The 13194-nt window shown below is 43.7% G+C and overlaps 1 protein-coding gene across 1 annotated transcript in view; it reads left to right on the forward strand.

Annotated features, from left to right (window-relative positions):
- Positions 1-2537: 2537 nt before the first annotated feature.
- The window catches only part of Mtmr9 (myotubularin related protein 9), a 28164-nt gene continuing 17507 nt past the window's right edge, over positions 2538-13194 (forward strand). Inside the window, exons 1-4 of the mRNA XM_057786292.1 lie at positions 2538-3122; positions 4940-5048; positions 7337-7462; positions 10596-10769. Of these exons, the coding sequence (XP_057642275.1) occupies positions 2941-3122; positions 4940-5048; positions 7337-7462; positions 10596-10769 (591 nt within the window). The 5' untranslated portion in view covers positions 2538-2940. The remainder of the gene's footprint in view (positions 3123-4939; positions 5049-7336; positions 7463-10595; positions 10770-13194) is intronic.

Below are 13194 nucleotides of genomic sequence, written 5' to 3' on the forward strand. Positions count from 1 at the left end.
CCCTGGGTACAGCACCACATACCTGTAATCCCACTGTTGGGAAGGTGGAGACAGGAGAATCTTGGGGCTTGTTGAGCAGTCAATTGAGCCGAGTCAATGATCTCCAAGGTGAGCCAGACACCCTGTCTCAAAAAAAGATGGAGATTGATTGAGGAAGCCACCCAGTGTTGACCTCTGGCCTCCACATGCACGTGCACAAACATGCACCTTCGTGAACACACACACACACACACACACACACGCTCTCTCACCAAATGCTTTTGAGGATGGAGAAGAAGAGCTCTCATATTTCTAGTGAGGATGTAAGTTAGCCCAAGCACAATGAAAAACAGTGTGGGGGAACTCCTCAAAACGCAAACAAGAAGATCACCAATAGGTTCAATAGCTAAGGATGCTTGCTGACAAAGCCTGATGACTTGAGTTCAATCCTCAGAGTCCTCAATGTCCAGAATTTGCTGTTTCCGCTACACTGGTCAGCCAATGAGACCTCAGAAACCTCTTGTCTCTGCCCTCCTTACCCCAGCACTGAGATTTTAGACCCAGGTCTCTGCTTTTGTGTGTGTTCTGGTTATCTGAAGTCAGGTCTTCACACTTGCTCTTTGTGCATTGTGATGATTTGAATAAGAATGGCCCCATAGATTCATATTTTTGAATGCTTAGGAAGCAATACTATTTGAAAGGATCAGAAGGTATGGTCTTGTTGGTGGAAGTGTGTCACTGGGTATGGGTTTTGGGGCTTCAAATGCTCAAGCAAGACTAGTGACTCTTTCTTTCTGCTGCCTGCAGATCCAGATGTAGAATTCTCAATTCTTTCTCCAACATCATGTCTGACTGAGTGCCATTATGCTTCCCGCCATGTTGATAATGGACTAAACCAATGAAACTGCAAGCAAGTACCAATTAAATGTTTTCTTATTTATAAGTGTTCCTGTGATAATGGTGTCTCTTCACAGCAATAACATACTGACAAAGACACCTATTGAACTATCTTAATAGTCCTTCGGTAAATTCTTTGTATACATTATAAATTCCACCAGCTTCTTGGCTTATCAGAATCCTCCAAGACCGTTATTTCTTGGCTGTTTGGACTGTAGTAATAATTGACTACATCATTGGACCACTTTAATAGAAGCAGATCCCATTGTCTTTGCATTCTACTGCCACCTACTGCTCATGCAGCGAAGTGCTCTTCTCTGTTTGCTCAAGCTTTATTCCTAACTACTGAATTTTGGTTGTCTCAGCGCTCATAAACTTTTTATTCTTTGAGCTTCAAATCAAAGTCGATGTAATTTTCTAATAGTTTCTGGTATTTCATTATAACATCCCAGAAGATGCTGATCTTTCCCCTTGGGGGGCAATTTATGACTTTATAGAACACAAAACATTTTTATAACTAGATACAACATTTGCATAATTCATTTTCAAGAGAGCCAGGAGGATCATAGACTCCCTGGGGAATTACCGTCTTTTAATGTACACTAAACTGGACACTACGTTCTTCCTTGGACATCTTTCCCTTCAAAGTTCTACTTTCATGATTTCTCTTGTAAAACTTTCCACTATTGTCTAGATTGGAAGCAAATTCTCCGTCCCACAATTGGTAGTTATCATGATGAGCGACACAAGGAAGGAAAATAAAAATTCAGTTCGAAAAATGGCTTTACGATACTTTCCTTCATCTTCCCTTAGCCTTCATCCTTCCCTCATCCTTCCCTTAGGCTGTTTTTCTTTTGCAGATAAACTGGAATCTCAGGGGGTGCTTTACGAAGGTTTTAAGGAAGACAAGAAGAAAAGCAACCTGGTCAGGCTCACTTTGCATACTCTGAAGTTGGCTATCTCGCAGTTCTTAGATACTGCCTGGTGAGAATTTCCAAAGCTAATAACTCAAACGTAATTCTTTTTCTGAAATAAAGTGTCAGTTTAAAGAAGAGAGACGGGGAGCAAGAAGGAGGAAATTGCATGAGTAAAACTGTCTTTGCCGCGTTTGTGAGCAGTTCAGATAGACTGTACTTAGCTGGTACGCTGTGAGGTCGTGATCAATACATGAATGTCTTGGAATTCACATAGAGGTCTAGGCTTTGCTACAGATTAGCTGAGGTCACTAGAGTTTTATCACAGGACGACAGTTAATCAGTTCCTCTCTGCATTCTCCTTTTAGGTGTTTATATACTTTTCTTGTTTATCGTCATAGCATTCTTAGAGTCTGAGGCTTAGGGCCGTATCCCTTTCAGACACCCCGAGTCTTCTTCTAAATCGCAATCACTGCTTCAATCCCAATCTTGACATCTCTTCGTGGATTCCTCCATGAGTATAGCCACCAGTTATAGCAAACGGCCAGAAGAGCCGTCAGGAGGGCAGCAGGTCAGCTACGTCTTCTATTCCTGCTTTCTCTGATAAGAAATATTTTTGAGAGCAAAGACTGTGTGGGCAGAAGGTGGAAGACTTTCCCTTGTAGGAACATAAAGTCATTGTTTCTGGTTGTGTTCCACCGGATTTAACAACGGACCAACTTCCGGTCCGTTCCCTATGTCTTCCGAGTCTTGAATCTTCCTCTACTTCTGCCCCGAGTTACTGCCCGGTGCGGCAGGCAGTAGCTATTTCCGCCAGAAGTCCCTAGCGACTCGGGTTCGGATGCTGCCCGACGCCGGGTCCTCCTCCGCATCCCGGCCGTCAGAGGCCGGTGGCAGCGGCTCTTACAGGGCCTGCCGCGAGGCCTCCCCTGCGGCCGAGCCTCGGCCAGTGGTGGGGAAGAGACGCCAGTGAGCGGGTCCAGGGCGGTGCGTACCCCGCAGGCCTTGCCGCATCCGCCCAACAGGGGCGGGGCTCGACCTCCCGGACCCGCCCATTAGGGTCGCCTAATTCGGGGCGGGTTAGCCGCCTCTCACCTGCGGGAGTCGTCATCCCCACCCCCACCCCCAGGCTGCGGCCACCCCGGGGACCATGGAGTTCGCGGAGCTGATTAAGACCCCACGGGTGGACAATGTGGTGTTGCACCGGCCTTTCTACCCCGCCGTGGAAGGGACCCTGTGTTTGACGGGCCACCACCTGATCCTGTCCTCCCGGCAGGACAACACGGAGGAGCTCTGGCTCCTCCATTCAAATATCGACGCCATTGACAAACGGTGAGCGCCCACCACACCCAGGTCCATGAGGAGCTGGGACAGATGCTTCCATTTTTTTTTTTTTTTTTCCTGGCATCCTCGCCCAGCCAGCTAAATGAACTTTCTGAGGCCTACATCTGAAAGCCATCTGTACTGGCTACCTGGCTTTTGCTATACCCGGGTTAAGGTCTCAGGGTTATTATCTCTGTGGGCGTTTTGAACACCACTTGGGCCTATTTTCAGTGTTCTCTTTAATTTTTACCCCATCACATACCTTGAATTTTCCTTGCCATTTCTTGAAACATTGGTTGTCAATCTCACGTCACAAAGTTGTGCATGAATACAATTTAAAACCCCCTTCCCCCAAAAAAGTAGACAGGCCCGCCCTTTTGCAGCCTAGGCCTGTCTTGAGCTCCTGACTCTCCAACCTTAGTCTCCCAAGTAAGTGCTGGAATTACAGTTGTGTGTGTGTGTGTGTGTGTGTGCCACCATACCTTGCCGCAGCTGAGTACATTGTCTTTTATTTTCTATTTTATTACCTCAAAAAATATTTAAAGTTCAGTAAGGTGGCACACACCAGTAATAGCACCGGGAAGGCCGAGGCAGGTGGATGACAAACTTGACAGTCACCTCAGGTATGTATGGAAGAGCCTCTCAATAACAACAAAAGTTCAGTTTGGTCATATTTCTTATTTATTTTCTGGATTGTTGCTTATCTGCTACTGAGGGGATTCATCAGCCCTCAATATTATCCAGTTTTACTTCTGAGAAGAAAAGGGCTGTCCCTTAAGGAAAATATGTAATTCATGTGTATTTTCCTACTTCATACTTTTTTACTTATGTGTATATGTATCTGTGTTTGGGTATGTACACGTGAGCACAGGTGCCCCAGGAGGCAAGAAGGTGTTGAATCGCATGGAACTGGAGTTACAGGCAGTTGTGAGCCACCCTGTGTGAGTTCTGGTGACAGAGCGTGGATCTGGAAGAACGCAAAGCGCTCTTCACTGCTGAGCTGTCTCCAGTTCCCCGTTCCATACTTCTCATCTGTGCAAGAGAGTGTCTCAGAGTCAAACATCTACATATTTTCACCTGCACTCAAATTCTCTCTTTGCTGGGTAGTGGTGGTGCACGCCTTTAATCCCAGCACTGGGGAAGTAGAGACAGAAAGATCTCTGTGAGTTCAAGGCCAGCCTGACCTACAGAGCAAGTTCTAGGAAGACTCCAAAGCTACAGAGAAACCTTGCCTCAAAAAACTAAAAAAAAAAAACCCTCTGCTTTCTCAGTTTCCCTGTGAGTTCTGTGTACTTCAGGCGGGGGGAAGGCAAACTGATTAATCAGCTCACTATGAAGTATGTATGAGTGACAACATGCTTTGTATTGCTCCACTGCATATTTTGGATGTTAAGATTTCTACAGGCGCCGGGCGGTGGTGGCGCACGCCTTTAATCCCAGCACTCGGGAGGCAGAGGTAGGCGGATCTCTGTGAGTTCGAGACCAGCCTGGTCTACAAGAGCTAGTTCCAGGACAGGCTCCAAAACCACAGAGAAACCCTGTCTCGAAAAAAACCAAAAAAAAAAAAAAAAAAAAAAAAAAAAAAAAAAAAAAAAAAAAAAAAGATTTCTACAGGCATTGTGCCTTAATGTAGTCTGGTGGTAACATTACCAGCAGTTTGGGTTATCCATCCATACCAGCAGCAGGCTACTAGACTCCTCAGTTCATCTTTAGTGCATAAACTTACTCAGTACTCTCTCATGCTGCATGATAAAGGCTAAATTCCTGACACTCTGTGATCTGGTTCTAACCTGTTATCCTCTCTGGTTTCCTTACCATTCTTGCAGGTTCGTGGGCTCTCTGGGTACCATCATCATAAAATGTAAAGATTTCCGAATTATTCAGTTGGATATTCCTGGGATGGAGGAATGTTTAAATATAGCCAGTTCCATTGAGGCAAGTATTTTGCAGGCAAAGATCTGATGGAAAAAAGGCTGTGTTCTGATTTCATGCAGCCTTGTGTTTCTTCAGTCAGGTGTTTGATCATGATCCCATGTCTGCTGATGTAGGAAAAGCCCTACCTGATTGGTGTCCCACAAGAACAATGGAGCCTCTTGTGTTCCCTGCACTTTTAGTGTTACTTTCTACAGAATTCCTAATCCCCTCAATTGCTTGGAAGTTTGTGAAATTTCATGATAGAATTTCCATGAGTTCATATTGATCAAATAATAAATAGAAGCTATTTCATCTGAATATGTATGAATTCTTTAAAACAACAACAACAACCCAGGAATCATATTTACTATACAAATCTTGATGCTTTCTGTTATGAAGACAGTTTGTGAACTGTTGTTCTGTTTCAGTGGATTTCTTGAAGGAACAACTATAAGGAGTTTTAAGCCAAGGAAACAAGCACAGTTAGTTGGATTGTGGACGGTACAGTGAGCGGTTGTGATCTGCCTGAGTGTAGTGTGTCTTTGAAATAGAGAAAATCCTTGAACTCTAAGCAGCACTCTTAATACTGCAATTGTTGTAATAGCATTGTTCCTCTGTTAGCATGCGGTGCGGCCATAGGTGAAGTGCTTATCTCTCGCAGTTCGTCTCCTATTATACGATGAGTATATCATTACCTGTCTTTCAGGGATGTTATACGATTACATCCATGGGTATATGTAAATTCTTAGTACTTGATAAATGGTAGCTGCCATTGGAGGGCCCTTCTGTGAGAAAAGTTTGATGCTGAGACGTTGTGGTAGAAATAGCCACATCACATGAAGTTGACTGTCTTCACCATTTCTCAGCTTACCATTCAGCTGTGTGTCAGGAGTATATTCACAGTGTTGTGTAACAGACTAAAGCAAGTACCTCTCACCAACAGTTGTCATCTGTGACTCATATATGAAGGCATGTATTTGCTTTCATCAGTTCATTTAAGATATGTCTGGTTTTGCTTATAAGAAAGTTTTGAACATTGGTTCTGGCCACACTTGAGAAAATTTGCTTGGATAGTTTAAGCTCTCAATTGAAGATTTCACACTCCTTTTTCACCTTGTGACTGTTTTGGTATACACCCCAATTTTAAATCACCACCACTAAATTATACCAACTGACTCTGTGTTTTATTTCTAGGTAATTACAGAGTCTAGTTGACTTTTTTTCCTTCCTCAGTTACTCTGTGTAACTGAGTTATTTGGCTTTATGTCTTTTTTAAAAAGCGGGTTTAGCTATTAAAAAGGAGAGGAAAAGTCTTAAATCTATGATCACAATTTTGTTTGGTTTTTAACAAGAAGTAGAGGATCAGGTGGTGTGTTTCTAAGGGAATAGCACACAAACCTTTCTGCTTTTGGAAATTCTACTTGAGGAAAAAAGAGAGTGGATTGAATAGTCTGCCATGTATAGTTGTCACTTAGAAATGTGGTCTTGACTTGGCTGTACTCCCCACCGTGAATAAGAAAACAGACTGAAATAATGTTTTACCATTTAGACAAAGGAATGTCTTAAGCTTGCATTGGTTGAGTGTGCCCTGTGTAGCTAAGGAAATGACAGTGACTAGCCAACTGGCAGATCCTTTTAGGAAGGAGGAAGTGAGTGTAGATGTGGCTTCTGCATATGTATGCCTTGTAAGAACTCAGGTTTTTTTTTTTTTAATGTGTCACACTGTTGTTGGCCTGTTAAATGCCTTATCTCCATGAAGACTCCTAATAAGCCTGTGAAATTTCCTCCATTGCATAAAGCGTAGGGAGGCTATGTGACTTAACCACTGTATAGCTGGGATTGGAGCTTGAGGCTTTTCTGATACTTGGCAGCTGGCCAGAGTTGAGTATTCCCTTTTTATAGTGACAAGCAGGAATAGATTTCAAATGACTTACAGTGTCTAGTTAGCTACTGGATATTTAGCTCAGACTCTAGTAACTAACCCAAGGCTTTTTGTTCTCTGGTGTCCAGAAATTCTTGGACATTTTTATTGAACTTTGAACATTCTTAAATTGTGTCAACAGGCATGATTTCATTAGACACAGACTGTTCTGTTGCTTGTTTCATTCAGGCAACACTTGTTGAGTGTGGTTGTGTGTCAGGTGTCTTAGATGCTGCAGTGTGGATGTTAGCTACAATCAGACTGTAGCTCCACATAGAGATGTGGCATTGATGACCTGTATTGGGTTCCATCATTACCAGGTCCTATTACTAACTGCTGCTTCATTAGAATGATTTTAGTTGTGGAATCTTTATTTTCTGTCCTCTAGGCATTGTCCACTCTGGACTCGGTCACCCTGATGTACCCCTTCTTCTACCGACCTATGTTTGAGGTGATTGAAGATGGCTGGCATTCCTTCCTTCCTGAACAAGAGTTTGAGCTCTATTCCTCTGCTGTAAGTTAACATTTGGACATTGTGGGCGCTGAGAGTTAACCCAACACCTTATTTTACTTGAGAAAGGGATTCTTTCCCTTTGAAGGCTAGAGAGGTGGGGTTGGGTTATTCATGCCTAACTTTAGAGTATGCACTAGCTGTTGGTTTAGCCTTTTTCATTCTGGGCTGAACATTTTGCCCATGTGTTGGTATAATTGTTATAGCTGCAATACTTTTCCTTCCAATTGATTAACATAGGCCAGATATTTTTTAAATTATTAAATATAAATATTGCTTAAAAATAAAAGTAAAACATCGTTTTGCTTAAAGCCAGTCCTGGCATACTATGAGTTAATTTGAGTTAATTGGTAGATGTAACAACTTAATGTATACTAGGTTTTGAGCCACTCCTCAAAAGTGTATTGAGCCTACATATGCCTGAGATGGCGCTGGAGAAGCACCGAGCTTGTGTGCTGCTGGGTAACGTCTGGCCTAGTCTCCAAGTCCAGCTGGCTAGAAACGGGTTTTCTCTTTTGTCCATTTGAATTCTTCTGTTGTGCTTCTATAAATGGTCACTTGGAATCAAGAAATAGATTAGGGTGCCATGGAATTTGAAGAGTGAAGGTGTCCATGGTGGCAGAGGGAAGTAGAAAAGGAGTTTTATGTCTTGTATATAAGTACCATTGAATATGGTGAAAATAGAGTTTGGCCTAGAGCTTGTCTGAGAGATCTGTGTGACAGATGAAAAGTTGGCAGGGGTTATACTGCATGTTATGAAAAGCATGGGGTGAGGGGAAGCCAAAGGCTCCTGGGTGGAGTGTCTAAAGGAGAAGGGAGCCAGAGTTTGAGTCTGCTGAGGAGGGGGGAAGAGAGGTCTATAAGAATCATCCTTCCAGTGTGAGGAGCAGCAGTCTAGGTCTGTGCTCCTAGCTTACTGCTCCTCCTGGAATAGGAAGAAAGCAGCTCAGTAGATGCTTTGCAAGGTAAGGAGCCATGGGCTGTTTATTTCCATTATGTATTCCTGGCACATGATCAGCCAGTGATAAGGATTCCAGCATTTGGGAGGCAGAGGCGGGTGATTTTAGTGAGTCGAGGCCAGCCTGGTCCACAAAGCAAGTTCCAGAATAGCCAGGACTGTTACACAGAGAAACCCTGTCTCAAAAAACAAAACAAAACTTAAAAGAATGTAAGAATGTGTATATTTATAGAACAGGACAAAGAGTGACATCGCTCATTAGAAAGCCTTTGTGGGATGGGTGTTGGTGGCGCATGTCTTTAAGCCCATCCCTTGGGAGGCAGAGGTAGGTGGATCTCTGTGAGTTCTAGGCCAACCTGGTTTGCAGAGTGAGTTTCAGGACAGCCAGAGCTGTTACACATATCAACTCCATCTCAAAAAACAAATAAAAAAATTGTGAAGGACAGGTATATGTCTTGATCTGTAATCTTTGGAAGACTAGGGGTTTATTTTTGTTTTGTTTTGTTTTGTTGTTTTAAGCTTGTTTTGTTTGCTAACCATAAAATTCTCTAATTAGTATTAGCCACTTCTGATTTTCCAGTTATGCCCCATCCCTGTGATATTAAAAGAATAGAGTATTTAAAATAGCTATAAAGACACCCCATTAGTCTTACCTGGTGGCTTTATCTAGAGGTCAGCATGAGTGTGGCATTGGATCATAGCTCACACTGCGACAGAGACCATGTTTCTGTAGGGGGAAAAGCCGAGGAAGGATCCTAAGGTGGCCAGAGAGAGGAAAGCAATGAGTAGGTACAGGCCTGAGAAGAGGAACCTTGACGTGTGTGTAACCCAAATCTCTGGCTGAGTTGCATGCAAGCTGGAAACAAAGTGAACGTGGAGCTGAGCCAGCATGCAACACAGGTGTTTGAGTTCACAAAGCTAGCCGAAGTCTAAGTGCCTGCTAGAAACAAAGCATGTCTGCATTCACAGGGCAACCAAAATTGAGTCAGAAATGTCACCCCTTCGGCTAGAGGAAAGAGTCAACAGGCACTCACCATGAGATGACCCAGATGTTTGAACGCTTGTACAAGGGTTTTAAAGCAGTGGCTAAAACTGCTTAAGGACATAAGAGAAAGTGACCACAAAGTGGAAACAGCGATACAGTAACCCAGTGGGAGCTGAGAGACAGCTCAGTGATTTAGAGTGCTTGCTGCTCTCCCAGAGGACCTGAGTGCGGGCCTAGCATCCACATGGAGCAGCTCCCAAACACCAGTAACTCAAACACTAGGAAATCCATGGCCACTTCCAGCCTCCACTATGCACACAGGTGCACACACACACAAACACCAAATAAAATAAAAATTCTAACAAAAAGTTTGAAAATTGAAGAAAGTAACTAAAATTTGTATGCATTTGATCTTTAAATAAAAAGTTTCTGTTAAGTTTCACATTTTAACTTAATTTTCTGTTAATTTTAAGCCATGGTTGATATGTTGGACCAACTTGAATTTATAGGCACATATTAAAATTTGCACATATCATTTTGGTTTTTTAGCTGTAAAATGTAGTTTTATATTTTCTGTGAGTTTTTGGTTCTGATGTTTGAATGTTTCCTGTCGTGTGCTTCCAGGGCTTAGAAATGATTCAGAACATGTAAGAGCTCTCCAGGAGTGTGTCCTTGTTGTCTTAAGAAAGATAGGCCTATCTCACTATATTCTTCCTTTTCTAAATCGCAGAAGGAACAAAGGATTTGCTATGACTAACATATCTACTCCAGTAGAATGTTCTAGAATGTCAGAGTCTGTTTTTACTGTATTAAGATGACTGTTACTTGAGCAGTATCCAAAACGAGTTGAATGGGCTGATGTTGGCCACCGTAACCACAGACGTACTTGGCATATGTAACTGTCTTGTGAGTTGAGAGTGTAAGCTGTGCCCTCTGAATCACAGTGAAACTGATAGAGGAGCTTCAGGTACAATAGGTGTTAGCCTGCCACAGGGAAGCCGTTTCTAGGAATGCTGATCACTAGCCACGCCAGAAGCTAATGGAGCCCACCTAAAGACTGGAGGAGTGTGAGTCAGATGTCCAAATTTCCTGCTGAATGGCTTCCCTGGAAATCATCTCCAAAGCCTTTAAAACTTAGATGCGTTATGACACTGAGCTGCTTGCTTAGGTTTGAAGTGCTGTGTGTTTTCCAGACCAGTGACTGGAGACTGAGTTATGTCAATAAGGAATTTGCTGTCTGTCCTTCCTACCCGCCAATTGTCATTGTGCCCAAGTCCGTCGATGATGAAGCTCTTCGGAAGGTGGCAGCCTTTCGACATGGGGGGCGCTTCCCAGTACTGAGCTATTACCATAAGAAGAACGGCATGGTGAGTACAGGGAGCACTGCTCTGCTGACAGGCGTGGCCTGGGTGGGCGGGTCCTTTCCTTGGGAGTACTCCCTTTTCTGTGCGCCTTTTGGCTAAAACCATTGGCCAGATCATCCCCACTAGTGCATCCCTCATGTGAACTGCAGGCCTCCGGGAGTGGGGTGCTTTCCTGAGAAGGCTGAATTCTTTCAGTACTACTCAGCTCCAGGAAGGCCGGCTTTATCTTCAGAGCACAGTGTGGAGGAAACGATGTTTATTTAATGTTTCTGCAATGTTCATAAGGCACAAGAGTGATATTTCCTAGAATTCTGTTTTGTTTTGGTGCTTATTACAATTATTCCTACCAAATTTCCATGTGAACGGTGAGTTGAGCAGACATTAACTCACAAGAGAAAGAAGAATGATGCATGCCATTTACTCAGGCCCTAGCAACTGGGAAATTGGGGATTGCAGAGACCAGTGAGATCTTGGGTCCCTGAGCTCTGACTGGAACAGCCAAGGTGAAAAAAGAATAGATGCACATGTAGAAAATCTGGATTGGGTAGGCTGTGTGTAGTCTGATGGAGTGTCACCGCCTGTGAACAGCTGGAGCCTCAGCTTGTGTATTGTGTACAGCATGTGGGGCAGCTAGGTCGAGTGAGAGGTCTCCGTCAACCAGCAGTCTCAGGCTGTACGTGTCCAGGAGAAGGAAGCTGCACTTGAAGTTTTGTATACACTGGCAACATTTACACTTGGACTAGAGGACAGTTGTGCATCTCTCTGACCTGACCTGGAGGCATGGCTTTGTCACTTCCCCATGGGTCTGTGGCATTGGTCTTTGACACATGCCTGCTCACATTAACAAGACAGTTCGGTCAGGGCTTCCTCACAGGGGATGTAGCAGTCTAGAGCTTGCTGGGCATGAGCTTTCTGAATTACTTTCTGCTCTCCTCCACCCCTTTACTTTTTTGAGACAGGGTCTCACTAGTCTCTCATGTAGTTCTGGCTGTCCTGGAACTCTCTGTAGGCCAGGCTGACCTCAAACTCACAGAGATCCACCTGCATCTGCCTCCCAAGTGCTGGATTAAAGGCATGTGACACCATGTCTGGCACTTTCTCTCCTCTTGCTTTTCAGTAAACTTTGCTTCTCATATGCAGCCCATATTAAACTAGACAGTTAGAGCTATCTTCCATTGTCCTTTACAGGAATAAAGAGGGCATCAGTATGACAGAGTTTTAAAATTCTGCAATGTTGTCAGCAGGCCACCTGTCCTGCCAGCAGTGGGATTGCTCTTTCAGTATTTGTAGTACAGTGTTTTAACAACTGGTACAAATGTAGTGTTGAGTCCCCTGGTGGCATCACTATAAAATAATTACTGTTTATTCTAAGCCAAACAGTAGTGTCTGCCCAGGGTGACAGGATTCACGAACTCCTACAGTTCTAAACAAAAGAAAAGGCTCAAGTAATGAATGTAATGCATCTGTGGGAGTCTCAGGTACATAGGTGCAACAAAGCAGGAAAAGCGCTTTTGTGGTTCCAGATGTTACAGCTTCAGCTTTAGGGCTTATAGATCAGAGACTGGCTAAGCCTAATGGAGCATTCTGCAAGGTTTTTTAGTAGTCACCAGGAATTTGGCTCAGATAGAGAAATGGACAGTTATGAGAAACAACTTAGAAAGAAGGAAGAATGTGTTCTGGCTCGCAGAGTTCTGTGTTTTAGTCCTCATTTTGTTGGCCCCACTGCTTTGGGCTTGAGATGAGGTAGAACCTGTGGTGGTGGGAACGTGGGGAAAAGGGACTATTGACCTCAGCAGAGAGAGACAGGAAGGAGGGGCCAGGGGCAAGGAATGTCCCCTAAACACATCCTCAGTGACCTGTGCACTCCAGACAGGTCTCACGTCTGAGAATTTCCTTCACTTCCCAAAACTTAACCACAGACAGCCAGAACTAGATGAGAGACTAGTGAGACCCTGTCTCAAAAAAGTAAAGGGGAGAGGAGAGCAGAAAATAATTCAGAAAGCTCATGCCCAGGTCATGTTGAGCTATTTCAGAGTAATAAGAGTGTGTAATGATGGTTTCCTGAAACAGCACCAAACTATTGCCCAGGAAGAGATTGGTTTAATAGGTACTGGTTTCTTGAGAAAAGTTTCGAAAGCAAACCTTTCTAAATGTGTAGATGGATGGTAGTCTTTAGAGACAGGCAGCCTCAGAATACTGAAAAGAATGGCAGAGGGGCAACAGAGGATAAATAATTAGGCAGCTTTCAGAACATTGGAAATGGTTCCCCTAACAAGGGTGTATATAAACTTTCTATTTTGTGTTTCTCTGTAATTCTTGCCAGAGCCAGCCCCGGGTATATGGAGTTGACGTCTACTCTTTCCTCCAAGACTCAGTAGTGGTAGTCTATAAGATAAGCTGATAGAGATACAAAGGGGGAGGAGCACAT

Source organism: Chionomys nivalis, chromosome 12 (genome assembly GCF_950005125.1).
Source record: "Chionomys nivalis chromosome 12, mChiNiv1.1, whole genome shotgun sequence".
Lineage (NCBI taxonomy): Eukaryota > Metazoa > Chordata > Mammalia > Rodentia > Cricetidae > Chionomys > Chionomys nivalis.